This window comes from Agelaius phoeniceus, chromosome 13 (genome assembly GCF_051311805.1).
Source record: "Agelaius phoeniceus isolate bAgePho1 chromosome 13, bAgePho1.hap1, whole genome shotgun sequence".
Taxonomy (NCBI): domain Eukaryota; kingdom Metazoa; phylum Chordata; class Aves; order Passeriformes; family Icteridae; genus Agelaius; species Agelaius phoeniceus.
In genome coordinates, this window is record NC_135277.1 from 19,005,847 (window position 1) to 19,026,316 (window position 20,470).

The following is a 20,470-nucleotide window of genomic DNA, read 5'->3' on the forward strand; positions in this document are numbered from 1 at the left end:
CAGGGACACACTGTGGCACCTGCCCCTGCTCCCTGTGAGCTTCACAGCTTGCAGTGGGACCTCTGTGGGTGTCCTGCTCTTGGAGCACCTGGCCCTTTTCTTTCTTCATGGCCTTCGGGGGATTCAGCTTGTGAACCTGGAAGCAGGTTTGGGTGATGGTGTGTATTTAGGAAGGGATGGGAAGGATTTGAGGGCATAGGTCTGGAGACTGGGCTGCTGGGGCATTGGAGAGGATGGGGAGTTGTCTCAGTGGTGGGTGAGCTGCCGGCTGGTGATGGCTGTGTCCAGGGGGAGCACTCAGAATGTGTGTTAGCATGTTTTTTGTTGCTACAACGGCCTCGGGCTCTGCTCCCACTGCATCTCAGGGGATATCCTCCAGCCCCCATGCTGGGGATCAGCCCTGCACTCACACTCCAATGTCTCTGTACATCCAGCCTGAACTCAGCGTTCTTCCCAAGCACTTCCCTGCCTGGTCCCTGCTCACCCCTTCCCGCAGTGTTTCTTGTGGCAGTCCACAGGCCAGCCTCGTGTTTCAGTGTTTCCCTGGACTGAGCTGCTCCGGGGGTCCCGCACGGGGCTGCTCCCACCACACACCTCCCAGGCAGCACCGAGCGGCTGGACTGCACGACCCTCGTGGGCTCCTTCCAGCTCAGCACGTTCTGTGATCCCATGAGGGACCCTTTTACCGCCCTGCTCCTCGGGGGCCTTTCCCCTGGAGCCGAAGGACGCCCGGGGGCCAGATCGGGCCCGGGGCCGCCGGGAGCGAGCCGCCAGCCCTCAGCCGCCCGGGAGCGGGGGGCGGCCCGGAGCGCCGAGGAGGGCCGGGCGCGGCGGAAGGCGGCGGGGAGCGGGGCGGGCCCCGGGGGAGGCGGGCCGGGGAGGCCGGGCCGCGCTGAGGGCCGCGCCGGGCCGCGCCGGGGGGAGCGGGCGCGGGGCCGCGGTGCGGGCGGGCGGGGCGGGGGAGGCCCCGCAGCCGGCGCTCCGGCAGGTGGCACTGGCCGCCTCCCCCGCGCCCCCCCCGAGCTCCGCCGCCGCGCTCAGTCCGCCGGCGCCGATGCTGCTGAGCGGAGCGGCCGGCTCGGAGCGCGGCGGCTGCAGCGGCGGGGCGGGGGCCGGCGGGGCCCCGCAGTGCGTGGGCACCATGGCCCGCTGGCTCCGCGAGCACCTGGGCTTCCGCAGCGCCCGGCCCGCGCCGCCCGCGCCGCCCAAGCCCGACTACCGCGCCGGGCCGCCGCCTCAGCCGCCCCTGCCGCCCGGGGGCGCGGCCGAGCCGCTGGCCGCCGCCCAGCCCGACATCGTGGCGGCCTACCGGCTGCAGAAGGAGCGCGACTTCGAGGACCCCTACAGCGGCCCGCCGCCCGCCGCCGCCCCCGACGGGCCCCGCTACGTCTCGCCCAAGCACCGGCTCATCAAGGTGGAGGCGGTGGAAAAGGTGCCCGCCAGCCCCTCGCCGCCGCCGCCGGTGCCGGCCGCCCCCAGCTCGCCCCCGGCCGGTCCCGAACCGCCCGACGAGCCGCCGCAGGAGGTGAGTGCCCGGACACGGGGCCCCGGTGCTCTCCCCGCGGTATCCCGCCACTTGCGGTGTCCCGAGTGACCGCCCGCAGCCTCGGCCCCTGCCCTGAGGAGCAGGACCGGGACCCTCGGGGCAGGTGGAGCCTGAGCCCCTCGGTCACGGAGATGGCCTCGGTGGTCCCGCCAGACTCTTGGCATCCGCAGTAAGGAGCAGGGTTGGGATCCTCGAGCACCGAGGGGGGGCCCGGCCAGGCTCCACGGGGCTCCCGTGTCGCGTTCCCCTGTGCCCCGGCAGCACCGACATGCCGGGCACACGTCAGCGGGAACGGAGGCGGCCCCGGCTTCTCCTGCGGCTCCCGTGCGAGGCAGGTACGATCCCCAGCGGGAAGCGCTCGCGGAGGAGCACAGCACTGTCTGCGGTGCCCTCCGAGGCTGGGGCCGCTGACCCTGGGCCTCGCACCGCTCCGTGCCTGGCGGATCTCCCCTGCCCGCCTGCCCGGGCTGCCCGTGCCAGCGGCGGCGGCCGGACCCCCAGAGATGCCGTGCTGCTTTGTCAGGGAGCCTCAGCGCCTCTTTGTCTGCCGCAACCCCCCGCCGGCTTCTCCAGGCTTGAGAGCAGAGCCTGGAGCTGCCAGGGAGGCGAGAAACCTCCCCGGTGAGAGGCAGGAGCTGGGTAGAAGCTCCCCATGGAGAGACGGGCTCGGAGTGGCACCGGGACCTGGGGGAGGATAAACCCAAGCGGGGCTGCGGCCCTTGGTGCCGGGCCTCGCTCTCGGAGGAGAGGCTGATGCGGGGACTGCGCAAATAAAGGCAGGAGGGGGTAATTAGTGCCCGCTAGCGCTGCCGCCTGCAAGACGGGGCTTGTCAGGCGAACTCGACGGGATTGCAGATCTGGCTGGCGGAGGGAATCGCGGATACAGTCAGCGGTGCCATCCGTGGTCCTGGCACTGCCAGGCGGCACAATGAAATGAGCACCGGGAAAAATCTGCTAGGGAATGTTTTAAGCAGATAGAAAAACTTGTTGCTGGTGGATCTTGGGAAGTTGCCTGTACTGACTAATTGCTTTTAGGAGATTTCTCGAGTGGCCCAGCAGAGCTCCCCTTCTGAGGCTGCAGGCAGCAGAGGGGGATGAGGAAGGTGGCAGTGGGAGTAGGGACCAGAGGTGCCACCGTGGTGCTGTGGTTTGCTGAGGCAGTCTGGATGGTTTTTTGTCTGGAACGTGTGTTGCAGGATCAGAGCAGGAGCATGTGGACTCAGGCTGTTATGTGCAAAAGGCTGAGCCAGGGCTGTGGGAAGCGGGGACTGCTGACAGGTACAGCCAGGCTGTTTGGGGACCCAAAGGCTGGGGAGAATCTGAGAAGTTTGGAGAAAAGTCAGAAGCTGGGATGCATTCGGGGAAGCTGTGCTCAAACAGCTCTAGGCTGAAGACCCTTCATTTTTCCAAGACAGGCAGTGATTAGATTACTGATGGTCTCCTGCGTGCCACTGTAGGGAGGAGACGTCTAATTCTTTAGGGCTCTGGTATGTGATGGACACAGAGCTCCAGAGCCTGGGCAGAACCGGACTAAAAGTGGAAATATTTGATAGTGCTTGCAGCTGTCCAATAATACAGTTTTCCTGGAGGAGCCAGGGATCATCCACCATGTAGAGCAACTGTGTTGGGCTGAAAAGCCCTTTGCAGCTCTCATCCACTGGGCTGAGCAGTGGGAGGGTTTCCCTACTGCTCCAGCATCATGGTGGCTCTTCCTGAAGGTAGTACAGGAGGATGGAAATGCCTGCTGGGGGTTACTTATGCTTGTGACCCTCACCCTTGGTGGTGTCAAGCTGTCCTGGAACAGGGAAGGGATACTGGAGCTGGCTGGAGCCTCAGCTGAGATGATGGTTGTGCCTGGGGCTCAGTGCTCACAGGCTTAGGAGGAGGCTATAGGCACTGTTCCCTACCTGCTGCAGGGACTGAGACTGCAGACCCCTTGGGTTGTGGTGATGCTGGAGATTAAAGGAGAAGCACAATTCTGTGTACAGACAGAGCTGCTGGAGCAGAGAGGGTTTTTGTTAATGATAGATGGGGAAAATCACTCTAATAAAATATGCAGCCCTTCCAAGTGGGGATGATTAGGATGGAGACAAGTGGAAAGAGCAGACACTGGTTCCTGATTGTGTGGTTTGGCTGAGACCATGTGGTTTGTTGTGGCTGGGGGCTGACTATGCTCCCTGGGCACCCTGTGCCTGCTGTAGCTGTTGTGTTTCTTCTGGAGAATGGAAAGGACAGGAACATCTTGGTACAGGAATCCTTCCTGCCCGGGCTGCACGATGCTTTGCTGCTGTAGCACATCTGTCACATCTTTGCCCCTTCTGTGGGATCTGCAGCATCCTGTGGGGATGCATTAGAGCCAGCTCTGCAGTGGCTTGTGCTGCTTTCCAAACTCTGCTGGAAATGGTGTGGACAGCACACGTCCTCCTCAGTCTGCTTGGTGTGCCAGGCCTTTTCCCACAGCAGTGGGCAATGGACTGGCCCTGTGTCGTTCACCTGAGCCAGGTGGACACTCTGGAGGTGTGTCTTCCCTGCTGGGTTTGGATTAGGCACAAGAAGCAGCACCACTGGGGAGAGATGCACTGAGGGATCTGCTCCTGCCTGCACCCAGGGCATGCTTGAGGGTGGGCTCGAGGACCTGCCTGAGGACACCTTTGTGCTGTGCCCACCAGGAGCAGTCACTGCTGTTCTTGCTGGGAGTGCAGGGTCAGTGCTGCAGGGTGTGGGAACAGCCGCTCAGGAAGCTCCTGGGTGTGTGTCCTTCCTGCCAGAGCTCCTCCATCTGAGTCATCTTACGCGCTGCCGATGCTGTGCTCTGTGTGTGCCTCCTCCTGTGCCACGGCTGCAGCCCCAGGCTCCCTGCACAGCCCGGCTGTCCCCTGTGGGCCCTGCACCAGACCCTTCTTGGAAGGTCAGCTCTGTGTTTGCTTTTGGGTTTGGCTTCAGTATCTGCCAAAAGCCGAGCTGCCAGATGTATAAAACTGGAGGAATTTTGCACCTGACGGACTTTGCGCAATTTATTTACCCAATCTTCTGAGGAGACCCCAAATGTGCTTTACCTCCAGGGCAGGAAACTCGTTTTTAAGGTGAAGGATCTCCCCAGGAACCCTCTGCAAACCTCTGTGTAGAGTGGAACATCTTGTTGTGGCAGAAGGTGGCGGCAGGTAGAATGTTTCTGGGCAGGATGGGACAAAGAACCCCAGCTCTGCCCTGGAATTTTGGTGTCTGACCTGTGAATGCTCTTGAAGTGCTGTGATCTGTCACCTTCACTGGTGGGCAGCATAAAAGCTGTTTGACTGTGAGAACCCAGTGATGATTTGGTTCTTTGCATTAATTTTGTTTTGATTTTTTCCCCCCTTATTGTTGGCATGTATAATAGAGTGAGAGCAGCCTCAGTGCTGCAGCAGAGGTCTGGATGTGCATTGCTGTGGCAGATAAACATGTGAAAAACACTCGTGCTCAAGCAGGATATGTGTCCAGGTGCCAGTGGTGCTTGGCTGCTCCCTGAAGGACTGGTCTGCACCAAGAGCTGCCCTGGGATGGTGGCTTTGCATGTCAGGCTTTTGCTTTGCACCCAAATTAGTTCAAATCTAGCAAAGCTTGTGCTGTGTACGAGCAGGCAATGCCTCCACAGCCGTGTGGTGGGATCAGCAGGCAGTGAGCACTCCCTCAGCAACATGGAGCATGAGCAAAGCATGGAAATGCCTGGCCTTGGAGCAAAGCTGGGGGGAAGGGGGCTTAGAGCACCCCTGGGAGCTGCCCTGCCAGGGGCTGTGCCCCCTCCCTCTCTTGGGAGCAGCAGTTTGCCCTGTGGCTGCTGCTGAGAGCCCTGCATGGCTCATAAAGTCCAGAACTCAGATTAGGAAATGTCAGAGATTCAGTTTCCTGGGCAACCGTAATACGGCCCCATCTGCAAGGGCATTAGGATGTGCCCAGTAGTTGCAGGATCCCTGCTGTTTGCCCCATTCCTGGCACTGGCTGGAGCCCCCAGCCCCTCAGTCTTGGGGCTTGAGGCACCATTCTCGTGGGCTTGCTTGTCCATCCCGAGGTTATGATGCTCCTGGAGGCAGTAATTGCCTTCCCACCTTTTCTGTGGCTCTCTGCTGTAATATCCAACCATTTGAAAAACAAATGGATTTATGTTCTCATTACCCTACAGCTGGGAGACCTTGCTCCTATGAAGTGGCATCCTTGAGGCAGTGGAGAAGCAAACCAGTGTGGCAAATTCCCCCAAACCCAAGGAGCTTCTCTCTAACCAGAGCCATTTGCTCTGGGTCCAAACTGAACCCAGCAAATCACATCCTCTGCCAACAAAGTCCATCTAATCTCTTCTGAGTGCCTCTGCAAACTTCTGCAGGCAAAATACCCAGTTTTAGGGGTCTTGACAGAAACCTGTTAGATTCTCCACCATCTCTGCTTTCTAGACCTGGAAGCATCTGTGTGGGGCCAGGCACTCTGTGAGTCTGCTGGAGCTTGTGCATTCTTCTCTGGGAAGCCAGGCCTAAACACGAGGAAATACATTTGGAAATATGGAAATAATGTTGGGTTTGATGGTCTTGGAGGTCTTTTCCAACCTTAATGATTCTATGACAGTGACCACTGCCTGCAGGGAAGCCTCCTGGCCCTGTCTGAAGCTGCTGTGTGTGTTTGGTGCAGAGGGAGGGTCCAGGACTGGCACCAGCAGCAGGATAGGTCTGTGCCTGTCTAGGAAATGTGGTTCAAGGCATGGGGCCTAAGGAACAGACAGCTAACCCCAGGAGGGTCAGCAAACTGCATTTCACAGCCCCCAGCATGCTTGGAGCCACGAGAGCTCTGCTGAAGTTAGCATTGAACATGGCACAGCCCAGTCACCCACCTTGGCTGTTGAGCTGGTGCATCTGTGTGTGCAGGGATGCTGCTGGCATGCCCATGTGTGAGGATGCTGCTGCTGTCACAGGGCTGTGCTCTGCAGGTGTTGAGGTTCAGCAAGAGCCATGGGAGAGGCCATGGGATGTCCTGGCTGTTTGGAGCAGCTTCACTGAGATCTCTCAGGCAGCAGTGGGAAGCAGGTCCTGGTTGACCAAGCAGCTGTCAAAGTCACCAGTGACTTGTGTTTCCCCTGGGGAATTTCACCTTGCAAAGGGCTGCAGACCCCTGGGCTCAGCTCTGCTGCTTCATGTCCCCAGTGCTTGATGGGGCCTGAGTGATGCCTGTCACCCCTCAGATGATGGAGGTGGGAGCAGATTGCCTGTCTCCCCCTGCAAAGCTGGGGCTGGCTGCTCCTGAGCCCTGGTGCTCTGACACCATCTGTGCTCTGCCACCTTGCCAAGGGGGAGAGCATCTGCAGCTCCCATGTGTGAGCCCTCTTCTGCTCCTGTGGGGCAGTCTGGGGCTAATCACAAGCAAGTGCTTGTGCCCTGGCATGGAGGGACCAGGTTTGCAGAACTGACCCTGTTCCCCATGCATTGGCTGCCCATGGAGCTGGGACATTTAGGGAGGAGCAGCTGAGCCAGGCACAGAGAGCCATGTGCCTCATGTAGCTCACAGGGATGCCAAGTCTTGGGACTGCATGGAGCTGTTTACAGTTCCAGTTCCTGTTCCCTTTTCCTGCTGGGCTTTCTGTCACAGGCTATTGTTGGGCATTTTGCTCAGGAAGGAGGGAGAAATCTTTTGTTTTGAGCTGATTATTGGAGCTGCAGAGGAATGTGTGAGCAGCCGTGGTCCCCGTGGCTGGCCAGGAGCAGGGCAGCATAGTGGTGAGGATGGAGCCTGGCACCATGTGGGAGCCACACCATGCTTGGGACATTTGGTCCTTGCTGTGGGACATCTGCATAGCCCATTTTGTTTGTGTCCTGGTGGGTGCTTGGGTACACTCGATTGCTGCTGGAAATGTTGTCTGGCCCCACTTTGGGAGCAGGCTTTGGGCTGGAGGTGGATGTACAGCTCCAGGCTTCCTGAGGACTGCAGGGCCATGTGATGGGGTGCTGTGACTGGGAAGCTGCTGAGATGCTAGAGCAGGCATGTGGCTCCAGTGCTGGAGGGGATTGAGCTCTGGGACATGCCTCATATCCTACTGCAGGATCCTCTCCTTTTCATTCATAAGTGCAAATCTCAGGAATTTTGTGCTGACCCTGTGACCTGGCACTTGAGAAGCTCCTGCTTTGGCTTCCTGGAGGAAGGTTCTATCTTGTCTTACTTAGGATGTGTCTGGGGGTGCTGTGAAGAGGAAGCCATAGGCTATTCTTAGCCCTTTTGTTAGAAAAGCTCTTTAAATGAGTGCACAGGAGCCCTGGAAAATAAGCAGAGAGTTCCTAGTTGTGCCAGTGCCAGCTGACACCCCAGTGATGGGATCTGTGCCCTTGCCCACCTTGGGAGCAGAAGTGTGGCTGTGTGCAGGAGAGATCTGTGTACCATGGAGGGGCACAGCACTGTACAGCCCTGTGCTGCATGGGGGCCAGGCCAGGCCGTGTGTGTGGGTGCTGCCAGGTGGGGCCTGATGGTGAGGGAGGGGCAGAGCTGCCTTCTGCTCTGCTTGGCTCCATCTCAGCTTTCAGGACAAAGGCTGGAGCATTTCCACAGCCAAGTGCTGGTGCCTGGAAAGCTGTCAGCTGCCTGCAGGGCTCTGCAGGGCTGCCACAGTGTGGGTTTGGGCTCTCAGTGGTCAGTCTGGCTGCTGCTGGTGGAGCTCATGGTGGGCTCTGCCCTCTGCCAATAAAGGCAGAGAGTGCCTTAACCCTTTTCCTGTTCTTGCCCTGTTCCAGCTGGCTGTTCTGGAGGACTATGCAGATCCCTTTGATGCAGCACAGGTGGCAGGCAGCCAGGCAGGGCTGGAGAAGGTGATGGAGAATGATGGATATATGGAGCCCTATGAAGCCCAGAAGATGATGGCTGGTAAGGTGGAAGGTGTCACACAAAGGCCACTCTTTACACCTCTGGTCCCTGAGTTTGGTGCCACTGTACTCTGTTCCTTGCAGCCCCCACATAAGGCAAAGCTGGGTGAATGGTTCTGGTTGGGCACAGCCATTTTGCAGGCGAATTTTCCCAGCTTTATCCTTGTGCACTAGGTTTGCAGGAGCATGCAAAGACTGTCTGAGCACTACAGGCACATCTCTCCCTGCCATGCTGTCCCCCAGGACCCCAGTTGCCAGGTTGAGTCAGGAGAGACCTGACATTCCATGCATCTGGCTTAAAACTAAGATGGATGTGGGAGCTGTTTAATTCAGTTAGGACTGACTGGGCCAGAACATGCAGTGTCTGCTGCAGCAGCAGGGCCCCCAGTGGGCCTGTCTGGGGCTGGAAAGCTGGTGAGCTGGGAGCATGTGCTCCTGAAGGCAGTGCTCAGGGTCACCATGCTGGCTCTGGCTCTGCTTTGCAGCTCTGTGGTTTTCCTGGAGTAAGTGGTTTCTGGAAAGCTCATGTGGCTTTCTGAAGTAGTCCATTATATTTCTTGGAAAAACCAGCAAGTAATGGAGAGACTGCTTGTGCCTGTGGGAGAGACTTTGTTTTGCTTGAGGGAAGGGCATTTTATTAAGCCAACCACTCTGGGTGTCCAGGGGAGAAACCCAGCCTCACTGCTTGCAGGAAATCAGGCTCAGGGTGCTCTGTTCTCATGGACCCCATTTTGCCAGGCTGCCCAGGAGTGGGAGTGTGGGGCTGGGGGCATCCTGGTGCTGCTGAGCACTCCTGCTCCTGGCAGCTGCTCTGCTGACACTCCCTACCCCATTTCACCACGGGTGACATTGATCCCTGTTATCTAGCACTGTTTTGGGGGGGCCATGGCTGTGTTGGGCAGAAGGCTCACGCTCTTTTCCCTCCTCTCTGGGCAGAGATCCGCCAGAAGGGCCTGCGGGAGGCTCCCGCACGGCCGCTGCCCCTCTATGACACCCCCTATGAGCCTGTGCTGGACATGGACAGTGACTGCTCGGCCTGCCCCAGGCCCAGGGAGTCCCGGCTGCCCGAGGATGATGAGAGGCCACCAGAGGAATATGACCAGCCCTGGGAATGGAAGAAGGAGAGGATCTCCAAAGCCTTTGCAGGTGAGCGATGGGAGTAGCCATAAAGCAAACAACACTTTTTGTGAAGCTGGATCTTTGGGGTTCCTTCATCTGCTGGGGGTCAATAATGTTGCTCTGTGCATTTTCATAGCTCAGGGAGTCTTGTGCTCTTGCAGAAGCTGTTTCTCTGAGCAGGGAGCCAGGCTGGACAGAGTGGTGGGCAGATCTGCCTTGGTAACCTGTGCAACACCTGTCTCCCATTGCCTCTCCCATGCTCTGACCGATCCCAGCCTCTGGTGCAAATTAACACCCTCAACCTTGCGCTGCAGGGGGGGGTTCAACCCTGGCCTCAAGCAGATCCCTCCTTCCCCAGGGCAGGAGGAGAGCCAAGGATCCTTCATCCAGCCCCCCTGACCTATTTATCCATGCTGTGGGATCGATTGTGTTTGTGTTTGGTAATGAGGAAATCCATGCTGTGCATTAGCACTGGCTCCTTGCCGGTGCTGCCTAATTGCTGCGCTCTTATCTAGGATGCATTTTAATTGCAGCATTGTGTGTCTGTGCTGCAGCTGCTGCTGAGGGTGCTCGGGCTGGTGGCACTGTGTGGAGATGATGGCAGAGAGACGTGTGGAAATTTGTGGTTGGGGAGAGGTTCACCTTTTGGGTTTGGTGCTGGGAGCTGGAGATGTGTGTGCTGGGCTCAGTGTCACACAGTGTCACTTGTGCTTGGGGTACCAGGTCCCACAGCACCCCGTGCCGAGGATTTGGTGTGTCAGGCTCCATCATGGAACACTGTGCTCTGCTGGGCTGGGTTTGTGCTGAGGTGTCTGTGCTCTGGATGAGCTGCCTTCCTTCATATCCCTGGGTGGAGGTGGTGTGTTCACAGGTCTGGCTCACCTGTAGATACACGTGGGTGCTGCCCAGGGTGCTTCAGGCCTGCTCTGAGTCCCAAGGGAGTTAGGATGCTGTTCCCTGGGCCATGCTGGGACCTGCTGCCCATTTTTTTCTGAAGCCAGGGCACATCCTGCTGTGTTTCATGGGGTATTTTTTCTCTCTAGTGATGCCAAAATATCTCTGCTGGCCCATTCCCCCTTCAGGGGGTCCATGAGACCCCTGCTGATGGGCAGCTGCTACTGGCACAAGGCTGCAACCCACTGGTGCTGGCAGGGAATTGTGGACCCTGTGGGTCACTGGGAGGTGCCTATGGCAGGACAGATGCACAGGGAGGACAGATGACAATGGGATGCTTGGCCAAGACCCCCAGACAGACAAGGATGTGGAATGGGGTGATTGCAGGCTCCCCCAAACCCCAGAGAGGGTTGGCTGGAAAAACTGATGGGAGGAGCAGGGTCTCTCTATTGGGAATGTGCCCCACCTCAGGCCTGTCCCTGCTTGGTACTGTGGAGGGGATGAGATGGCCAAGCTGATGTAGGGCTCCTGGGAATTTAGTCCTCAGGTCTTTCCCCCCCAACTGCTCTCTTTCTCTGTGGGCCTCTGGTGTTGCTGATGGTTTTTTCTAAACCCTTTCTTTCTCTCTCTTTCTCTCTGTTTCCCCCACCCTCCCCACCCCCCATCCAGTTGAAATCAAGGTCATTAAAGACCTGCCATGGCCCCCGCCGGTGGGACAGCTGGACAGCAGTGAGAGCCCCCCGGATGGGGAGCCCGGTGCCCCCCTCCCTGCTCAGCACAGCTACGAAGACGCCAATGGTGGGTCCTGCGTGCCAGCGCCGTGTCTGTGACTCTGCACTGCTGGGATGCCTTGGGGCTTGCCCTGGGCAGTGCCAGACATGATCCTCCTCCTCTGCCCTCCCCCAGCTCCTCCTCTGCCCTCCCCCAGCTCCTCCTGGCCCCTTCAGCTGTCGTGTGCTGGACCCAGGTGTTTGTCCTGCTGTATTTTCTGCTGCAGAGGCACTGTCTCTTTGGTGCCTCTGCTCTCAGCAGCAGAGCTGCTCTGGGGCATTATTCCATAGCATGGCAGAGTCGTTACTGTCCCTTTTGTTCTCTCCTCTTTGCCTCCGAATTCCCAACATTTCACGACTGCTTTGAAGGTCTTCTCAACAACTGTACTGAGTATTTAGCTGATGTTTTCTTTCATTGACTGATTTTTAATACCCGGGTCCCTTACAGGTGTGTTAGCAGCTAATTCAGATCCCAGCGCTGAAGCTGGGGCTGTTTTTTCCCCTCTTCATTATTTAGCACTGCTCTGTTTCCTCTGCTGTTTTATTACCTTGCTGCTTAGTGTCAGGAGGTCCCTGTGGATTCTCCACTCTTGCTTTTGCTATCCTGAGCAGCCAAATCTCCCAGGTACACTTTGTCATCTCAGGTTTGCCTTGCTGTGAAACCTTTTTTGTGTGTGCTGAGCACAGAGCCCCTGGGTAAATCCCCTTTGGATGCTGCTGGCAGTCTCACTTATGAAAGCCAAATATTGCTGCTTCTCTTTTAACCCTTTATTAATATTTCAAGGACCTTGCTCTTATGCTGTGGTGAATTAGGATTTTGCCAAGAGCATTAGGTGGGGGGAGTTTGTGGAAAGCCATGACTGGATGTTACCAGTGGGGAGCTGGGATGCAGGCTGTGCCTTTTCCTGTGTAGTGCTGTGCCTGCCTGTGTGCCACTGACACTGTCGGGGTGGGCACTCACTGCAGTGCCAGCTGCAGATGTCTGATTTCCTTATCTGCAGCTACCCAGATCCCTGCAGAGCTTCATAAGATAAAAGCCAGTGTGGCCTTTGCTGCCTGCTGGGTGGGCTTGAGCACAGGCTGCAGGTGATGCCTTATTTTGGTGCTGATGGTGGGGGCACTCGAGAGCAGTGGCTGCTCTGCCAGGGCTTTCTTGGGTGTTTCCCAAATCCCGAGGGGTGCTGCAGGCTGAGATCAGTCCTCAAGAAGAAAGGTCTTGGCAGGTGGGAATTTTCTGATCCTCTTCCTGCAGTGAGTGCAGGTGTCAAGAAAAATTAATCTCTTTGTTATGCAGGCTCTTCTTTTCCCCTCTCATTTATTATCCCCACAGTGGCTCTGACATGCATCCTGCTCCTGATGAACACATCACTTTGTCATTTTTCCTGGTTTTAGCAACACAGAGTCTCTTTTTTTTCTCTGACTTGCCTTGCTTTGTTGTATTAAGTTTATCTTGCCAGAGTTTTGTCTCATTTTCTATTTCCCATGTCTGAGGGTGACTTGAACATCTTGAAGGATGTCTTCTTCCTCCTAAGGGCTTGTTTTTAATATCCTGTTTAATCATGCACCTGCCTCTGTCTCCCTCTGACAGGTGCAATGCATTTCTTTTGAGCCTGGAACACAATGACTTTGTGCCGCCAGCAAACACTTGGGCTGTTTGATTGCCTGGCTTTTAATGATTGCCCCAATTTTTTAAGGTGATGAGTTGAAATTGAAGCCTGTGTGTGATGTACAAGGGCGAGCATGGCTGGTGAAAAGCCAGAGTGCTGCAGAAGCAGGGCTTGTCAAGCCATAATGCCAGGCACCTCCTCCTTGAGCTGTGCTCAGGGTGGTTTATGCCATGCTGAGCTGCAGAGGATTTTGGCTGGGTTTGCTTTTGGCTGCCTTCCCCTCCTTGCAGTGCTGAGGGGGCTGGAGTCCTGCTCACCTGCACAGGGCTTGGAAAAGGTGGCACTCAAAGAGCTGCCTTATAGGATGCCCTGCTAGAGAGGAAAACACCCCTCTGGCTATTTTTTACCTCCCCCTCCAGCAGCCAGGAAGCCTGGAGAGTTGTCCTGTCTGGGCCATTCCAGTAGTCCTAGGGCATTTCTGGGCTCAGCCACCTCCAGGGTAACTGTGCTGCCACAGTGTCATCCCCTGGCAGCCCCACACTATGGCAGCTCTGCTGATCAATAAGTCATTTGTGCAAAGGGATTGGTGGTACAGGGAGCAATAATGAACTCTTGGGAGGAAGGAGAGCTGATATTGTTAATGCTGAAATCATCCTGCATGGAAATAACAGGCAGTGGGAGCCCTGGGGCAGGGCTCGGTCAATTCCCCGCACTCCTGGCTGTGGCTGGGCTGGTGACAGGCAGGTGGCAGTGTCAGGGAGGTACCTGCAGTCAAAATATCCCCTTCCCACCTCGGGGAATTGTTTTTTCACCCCCTGTTTATTTGTGCCAGCAGAATATGTCCATTGGTTCCAAACTGACAGCTTCCTTTAGCTCCATCTCTCCCCTCTTCCTCTGAGACTGGGGAGCCTCTTCTTGCTGTATCTCACTTAACCCTGTGCCACAGCCACTGAATCCATTTTTGCATTAGCAAAACCTCCTGAGCTTTTGAAACCTCCCTGGAAATGTCTTCCATGGGCTTAGCTACTGGCTCCAGCCTGGGGACTGCAGGGAGCCCAAGAGCTGCCCTGCCCTTGCTTAGACCAGGGGCTTGTGGCAGTGTGAGGTGACCCAGTGTGATGTGAGTGGCTCTGGCTCTTCCTGCCAGAGGAAGTTCTGGATCCCAGCCTGTGATGTCTGTCTGTCTGTCTGTCTTGCAGGTCCCTCGGAGGGGCTGGGCTACGGCCACACCTCGCCCTGCAGGGAGGAGAAGGCCAGGGCTGTCCTCAGGCACGGCTCCAGCAGCCTCAAGAACACAAAGACACTGACAGCTGAGCCTGGCCCCTTTGTTGGGGAGAGGATTGACCCTGCCCTGCCCCTGGAGAGCCAGTGGTGAGTCCTGCCTGCCCAGCACGGCTGCCCGACCCTCCCACTGCACTAGGGAGCCCTGTGGCCACACCGTGAGGATCCCTGGGGCAGACTTGCTTCTTCCTTTCTTCCTTGGCCTCACATTTCAGCCTGTTTGTCCCTGCCCCTTGTCTCCCACCCCCAGTGATGCCACCCCTTTCCCTGCGTGTGGCTGCAGTCCCTGGGGAGGTGCTGGCATTGCTGCTGCCCCAGGGCAGAGCCTTTCCCACGGTGTGTGCCCTGTGCCCAGCCCAGCAGAGCCTGTGGCACAGTGTGTGCCCTGTGCCCAACCCAGCAGAGCCCTTGCCAGGTGTGCCCTGTGCCCAGCAGAGCTCTTGCCAGCTGTGTGCTCTGTGCCCAGCAGAGCCCTTGCCAGGTGTGCCCTGTGCCCAGCAGAGCTCTTGCCAGCTGTGTGCTCTGTGCCCAGCAGAGCCCTTGCCAGGTGTGCCCTGTGCCCAGCAGAGCCCTTGGCACAGTGTGTGCTCTGTGCCCAGCTCAGCAGAGCTCTTGGCACAGTGTGTGCTCTGTGCCCAGCCCAGCAGAGCCCTTGGCACAGTGTGTGCTCTGTGCCCAGCAGAGCCCTTGCCAGGTGTGCCCTGTGCCCAGCACAGCAGAGCCCTTGCCAGGTGTGCCCTGTGCCCAGCACAGCAGAGCCCCTGCCAGCTGTGCCCTGTGCCCAGCAGAGCCCTTGCCAGGTGTCTGCTCTGTGCCCAGCCCAGCCCCTGCCAGCTGTGCCCTGTGCCCAGCCCAGCCCCTGCCAGCTGTGCCCTGTGCCCAGCCCAGCCCCTGCCAGCTGTGCCCTGTGCCCAGCCCAGCCCCTGCCAGCTGTGCCCTGTCCCTGCAGCTGGTACCACGGGGCCATCAGCCGGACGGACGCGGAGACGCTGCTGCGGCTGTGCAAGGAGGCCAGTTACCTGGTGCGCAACAGCGAGACCAGCAAGAACGACTTCTCCCTCTCCCTGAAGTGAGTGAGCCTGCCAGCCTGGGGGGTGGCAACACACAGCACAGGTGACCCTTGGCTGGGTGCCCCAAGTGAATTGTGCCCGTGTTAATTGGCTAACTATGAGATCACCACTTGTGGCTGCAGTATGAAGTCCACGCTTTTGTGTGGTGTGGCACAGGTTTCTGGTTTGGTGTCTCGCAAAGAAAAAAATCTCTCAGGAGAATCTGGAGGCCCACTGCTTTTCCTTGGCAGTACACATAATCCCTCAGATGGATCAAATGATGTGCCTCACTTCTCAGTCAGATGTGTCTGGTTACAGCTTCCAGCTCTGTTTTCTTGTTCCCCCTTTTTGTAGCTTAGTTTTTATGGGAAAAGAAAGTTTGTAAGAGGCCACTGTTGATGGGAACGTGGGTGCCCATCCTTGCCTCCCCAGCCCACAGATCCATTTCTCAGCTGTAGAGAGGATTTGCCCTGCTCTGCTTTGCCAGGAGGGAAACCTCATCCCCACAGCACAGCTTGGTTTCTGCTTGTGGTTTTTGGGGAATCTTTATATTCTCCCCAAGTTTTCCAGATTCCCTGGATGCCAAAATTGCATGAAGCATCTCTGCATGTGTCCTGACAGGACAGGGGGGAACTGCCCACAGCTCCTCATCCAGCTCTTTCCTGGCTCTTGGGGCAGCACAAATCCACAAAATCAAAGCTGTTACTGTCTGAAGATGATGATGGATGAGTAAATACCTTCTTGCTCTGCTGCTGGACAGCTATATTAGCTCTGTTCCTGCCAGATGGGAAATAAGTATTCATTGAGCACTTCAGCTATCCCCCCTGCCCAATAACAGGCCCCTTAACCCTGTGCTTTTCTCAGTATACTTTGAGTTTCCCCAGTGGTCTCTCTACCTGCATTGCTCCCAAGAGGTTTCAGCCTCTCTGTTTATTTCCCAGTGGCACAATTGTGAATTAAATTGCTCTGTCTCTCTTAACATTTTTTCACTCTTTTTGTTGCCTTCAGCACCAAACCAGGGCAGGAGCTCCACTGAAAATACACTTTCTTCCTCCTGCATTTAGAGCTTTCAGATCAGCCAATAAACCCTTCTGGAATAGCTCCCTCCTTTCCCTTTTTTGGGTTAGAATTTTTACTGATTATTTAATTTTTACTGATATTTTTATTTTCTGTGGTTTTTCCTTGCCCTGGCTTGTGAGCCATTTTAGAGCAACAGCTTCTTCTGGCTTCTTCTTTGAAGCTGCAAGAGGTCTCACCATTGCCTTGGGAGTGGCTTTATCCAGCTGTGTGTTGGAGAGCCTGGGAGGTGGCATTCCATCACCAAAGGTGGCTTTGCATCACCTCTCCACAAGCCAGTCACCTGTTTCTTAGTGGTTTTTCCCTTACTTCTTGCCATCATCCTCAGTCTTGTGGCAAAATCCTCCTCTCAGAGGGCATGTGTGGCTAGGCCATGGTGTGCAGCAGTGTCCCACCTTCCCCAGCCCATCAGGGAGCTGCTTGGGCATTGCCCGTCCTTGCAGAGTTTGTGGAGAACCCACAGCCCCAGCAGCAGGATTTTTACTCCACTGCCTTTTTCTGTAGAGCCTGTTCAAGGAAAATCCCCTGGGATGCTTTTTATATAGCTGTAAGCTGGCTGTCTGCAGCTCTCTCTATTATTTTTTTTTAAACTCTTTTTTTTTTCCTTGAGGAAGGAGGCACAGCCAAGGAGATGGTCTGAAAAGTGTTCCAATGCTGACCTAAAGTACTTTGGTGTTGCTTTAAAGGAAAATATGCACAAGAGAGAGCAGCCAGGAGCAGGTCAGGTAGCTGGAAGGATTTAACCCTGCTGTGACAGTGCTGGCTGCTCCAGGCTAGGCAGCCCACGCTGCCTGTCATGGACAGGGTCATGTCATTGCCTCAGATGCTTGGAGACTCCACGAGGGTGGCTGAGGCCACACTGCAAAGCTTTGTGTCCTTCCTTGTGCCTGCAGAGGTGCTCAGCAGGAGCAGCACCCAGGCCTTGTCCTGTTCCCTCAGTCATGTCCCTAGGGGTGTGATCTCACCACATCCCCGAGCTTGAGGCAAAGACCTGTGGAGCACTTGGGGCTAAGCACAACCAGTATCAGCTCTCCATGGCTGTGTGTGGCAGCGCTCCTGTTCCCTCCCAACTGGGACACAAGACACAGCCAAGGTATTGCTTTTCCTCAGCCCATGCTGGGGGGCTGTGGCTGTCTCTCAGGACAGCTGGCTCCTTGCTCCTGGCTCTAAATGGATTGCAAAGCCATTCTGCTAATGCAGCTGGGCTGTCCATTATGGTCCCTCTCCAGCTGGGGGGATGGGGCCGGGCTGTGCAGCACTCCAAGCAGCTCAGCATCACTGATGAGGTCCTGTCTGCTTTTAAGTCATCAATATTTTCCCATAATGTGCAATCCAGACGCTGCAGACAGGCTGTGGCTCTCCTCGGAGACGCAAATTAATAGCAACAGGGCCATTAGTCCGTCACTTGGAATCAGTGTTCGTGGCAGGGTCTGCCTGCACAGCCTGGCGTGGCTCGGTGCCCGTGCTGTGCTGGGAAATGCTCTTGCTGTGCTGAGCAGGTTTTATGGAGCCTGCAGCGGTGGCATGGGGAGAGGGGGAAGGAGAAAATCCTTTGGCTGTGGGCCAAAGGAGAAAAACCTGGTTTGCCACGGTGAGGCTGGAGATCTGGGAGCTGAGGGCATCTTGTGAGAACCAGAGCAGTTGCAAAAGGGGCTTTGTCACAGGCAAGGAGCAAAAGCCACTACCCTTCTGTGACCCTACAGCAAGTGCCCCTGCTGCTCTTGCCCAGGTGATGCCTTCCCTACCACACACACCCTGGGTGGGCCCTGCACACCCCACTGCATCGCCATGCTCCCCAAGGGGCACTCTGTACCATCACTGGCTGTGTCCCTCCTCTGCTCTGTGGGGTTTGTTGGAGTCAGCCAGGAGCAGGATGGTGCAGGCAGAGCTGTGGCTGCAGACAGGAGCCAGCAGTGTCCCCTCAGCTGCAGGGGCAGGCTGCCTGTGTCTGGGGGTCAGGAGATGAGGGGAGGCTGGGGCCAGCTCTGCCCCCTAACCCTGCCTTGCTCTGTCCTTGCAGGAGCAGCCAGGGCTTCATGCACATGAAGCTGTCACGGACCCAGGAGAACAAGTACGTGCTGGGCCAGCACAGCCCGCCCTTCGACAGCGTGCCCGAGATCATCCATCACTACGCCAGCCGCAAGCTGCCCATCAAGGGGGCCGAGCACATGTCCTTGCTGTACCCGGTGGCCATCCGTACCCTATAGGGATCACCCCCACGAGCCAGGCTCCAGGCTGGCTGCACCCAAAACTGGCCCATCCCCAGGGCTGAGCGCTGCCGTGCCCAGGATGGGCTCCAGGCCCGTGAGCGGCTCGCTGGGCACAGCCGCTGCTGGCGGGGATTGCTGCAGCTGGGCCCCTCGTCCTGCTCTCCCAGGGGCTCCCGTGCTCTGGTTTTGTGCTGGCGTGGCACTGGAAGGACCCCCTGTGCCAGGAGCTGAGTGGGGCTGTCCACACCTCCACACCTGCCTCCTTGGCAGAGCTTGGCATGCCAGGACTGGAGCTGGGACCTTGGAGAGTCCAGGGAGGGGGGCAGTGTGTGCGAGTACGGGGATGAATCATCCGGTAGCAGGCTTGAGGTACCTCCGTGAGGGTGCCTGGCTCTGCCCATGAGAGACAAAGCAGCTGTGCTCGAAGTGAGGAGGCTGGCAGGGGTGAGCAGGACCTGCCTGGGGCCAGTGAGGCGTGCAGAGTGCCAGGCAGGCTGCCCTCAGTGCCCCCTGCTCAGTGCTCACTGCCATCCTGTGCCAAACGTGAACAGTGATCGGCCTTGGCCATGTGTGCAGCACCACTGCCTAATAAAGCGGTGCATGGTTGTCTCCTGCTTCCTGGGACTGTGTGCCCACATCCCCCCTGAGTGGGGGATCAGTGTAGCAAAACAGTGGAAAGGGAAATTTTGTTACACAAGAGCTTTAAGGGAATTGATGTTGCCTGCGCCGTTGGATACACGGAGATTGGGGTGGGCAGCCAGTGTCCCCTCTGAGACACAGGGGACAAAGGATGCTGGTGGTCACGTCCTTGCCATGTCTTTGAGAGCCTTTGTGGGCAATGAAGATTTTAGACTTGCCTGTTACTCTCTGTAGAAGAGGGTGCTCTTTGGGATCTTTTGCCTTCTTGTTTTCCTTCACCTCTCAGAAATCTTAGGCAAAGTCTCTGAATTTCACAGAGCTCCTGATCTCCTCTGAGGAATGACTGGCTCCGCTCCTGTTGTTTGTCTTCCTGACACCTTGTCTTTGGGCCAACTTGCTCCTCTTTATTTTTTTGGCTGAACCTTTCTCTGGTGCTCTGTACTGTTTCATACATCCTTGCCTTTTCACCTTGTTCCTGTTGTTGCTCCTATACCCATGCACATGCATTTCCTCTATCCGTGCTTCTCAGCTCCATCCTACTGTTACTCCCTAGCAGCACATTCCCTTTCCCCTCTGCTCTCTGGGTGGGGATGGCAGCAGTAAAGTCACTTCTGGACCAGCAAAACCTTTTCTGTTAGTGGAGCAAAGCCCTTGGGCACTGGTGGGGTGATTAAGCAGTGTCCTGGTGAAGGCTTTGTGAAAAAGCATCATCCTCCCTTCTGCCTACTGCCAGGAAGAAGCTGTCCCTGCTGGTTGCTGGGGGACACTGAGGTGATTGATGGCACTGTGGGGATTTTGTGTGGGTGAGTGCTGCAGGCACTGCATGAACCCTGCTCTGCTATCGGGGTTTGGGGTTTTTCAGACTCAGTCCTAGCAGAGAGACAGCTGTCCTGGCTGTCCTGCCCAGTTCTGAGCTGCTGTGGGGGCTGTGGGGCATGGCCAGTGTGGTCTGTGAGTGCACCCTTTGACTGGGAGCTGCACAAGTCTGGGGGGGTTGGTCCAGGATGCCTCAGCCTCTGCAGCTCCTTAAAAGGCATTGGATTGAGCTGGCCGGTGTCTCCTTACAGCCTGCTGGCAGCTCTGCTGCCTCTCTCCATCCCAGGGAGGCATTCTGTCCACTGAGGATGGAGGTGACTCCAGTGGGAGGGCTTTTCACCCAGAGCCTGCAGGAAGGGCTGGAGGTGCAGAAATCTGGGTGCCCTTTCTGCACTTAGAAGGTTTCAAGTGCCACTGGAGCAGCCCTGCTGTGCCCTGATGGCTCCAGTGAAGAGCTCATCATGGGGGATCCTCTGCCTTCTTGGAAGCTGGGGGTGGGAAAGCAGAGGGTTCCTGTGTCCATGCAGCTCCCACATAGAGTGGGGCTGCTTTCCTGAGGAGCTGTGGCAGGGAGCAAAGTGCCTGGAAGGCGGTGC

At 57.0% G+C, this 20,470-nt stretch overlaps 1 protein-coding gene across 1 annotated transcript; it reads left to right on the forward strand.

Annotated features, from left to right (window-relative positions):
* Positions 1-900: 900 nt before the first annotated feature.
* Positions 901-19,033, forward strand: SHF (Src homology 2 domain containing F). The gene is made up of 7 exons (XM_054642225.2): positions 901-1,525; positions 8,284-8,413; positions 9,349-9,558; positions 11,095-11,223; positions 14,002-14,173; positions 15,033-15,152; positions 18,230-19,033. The coding sequence occupies exons 1-7, from the start codon at positions 1,055-1,057 to the stop codon at positions 18,414-18,416; spliced, it is 1,419 nt and encodes a 472-aa protein (XP_054498200.2). The 5' UTR covers positions 901-1,054; the 3' UTR covers positions 18,417-19,033.
* The last annotated feature ends 1,437 nt before the right edge of the window (positions 19,034-20,470 follow it).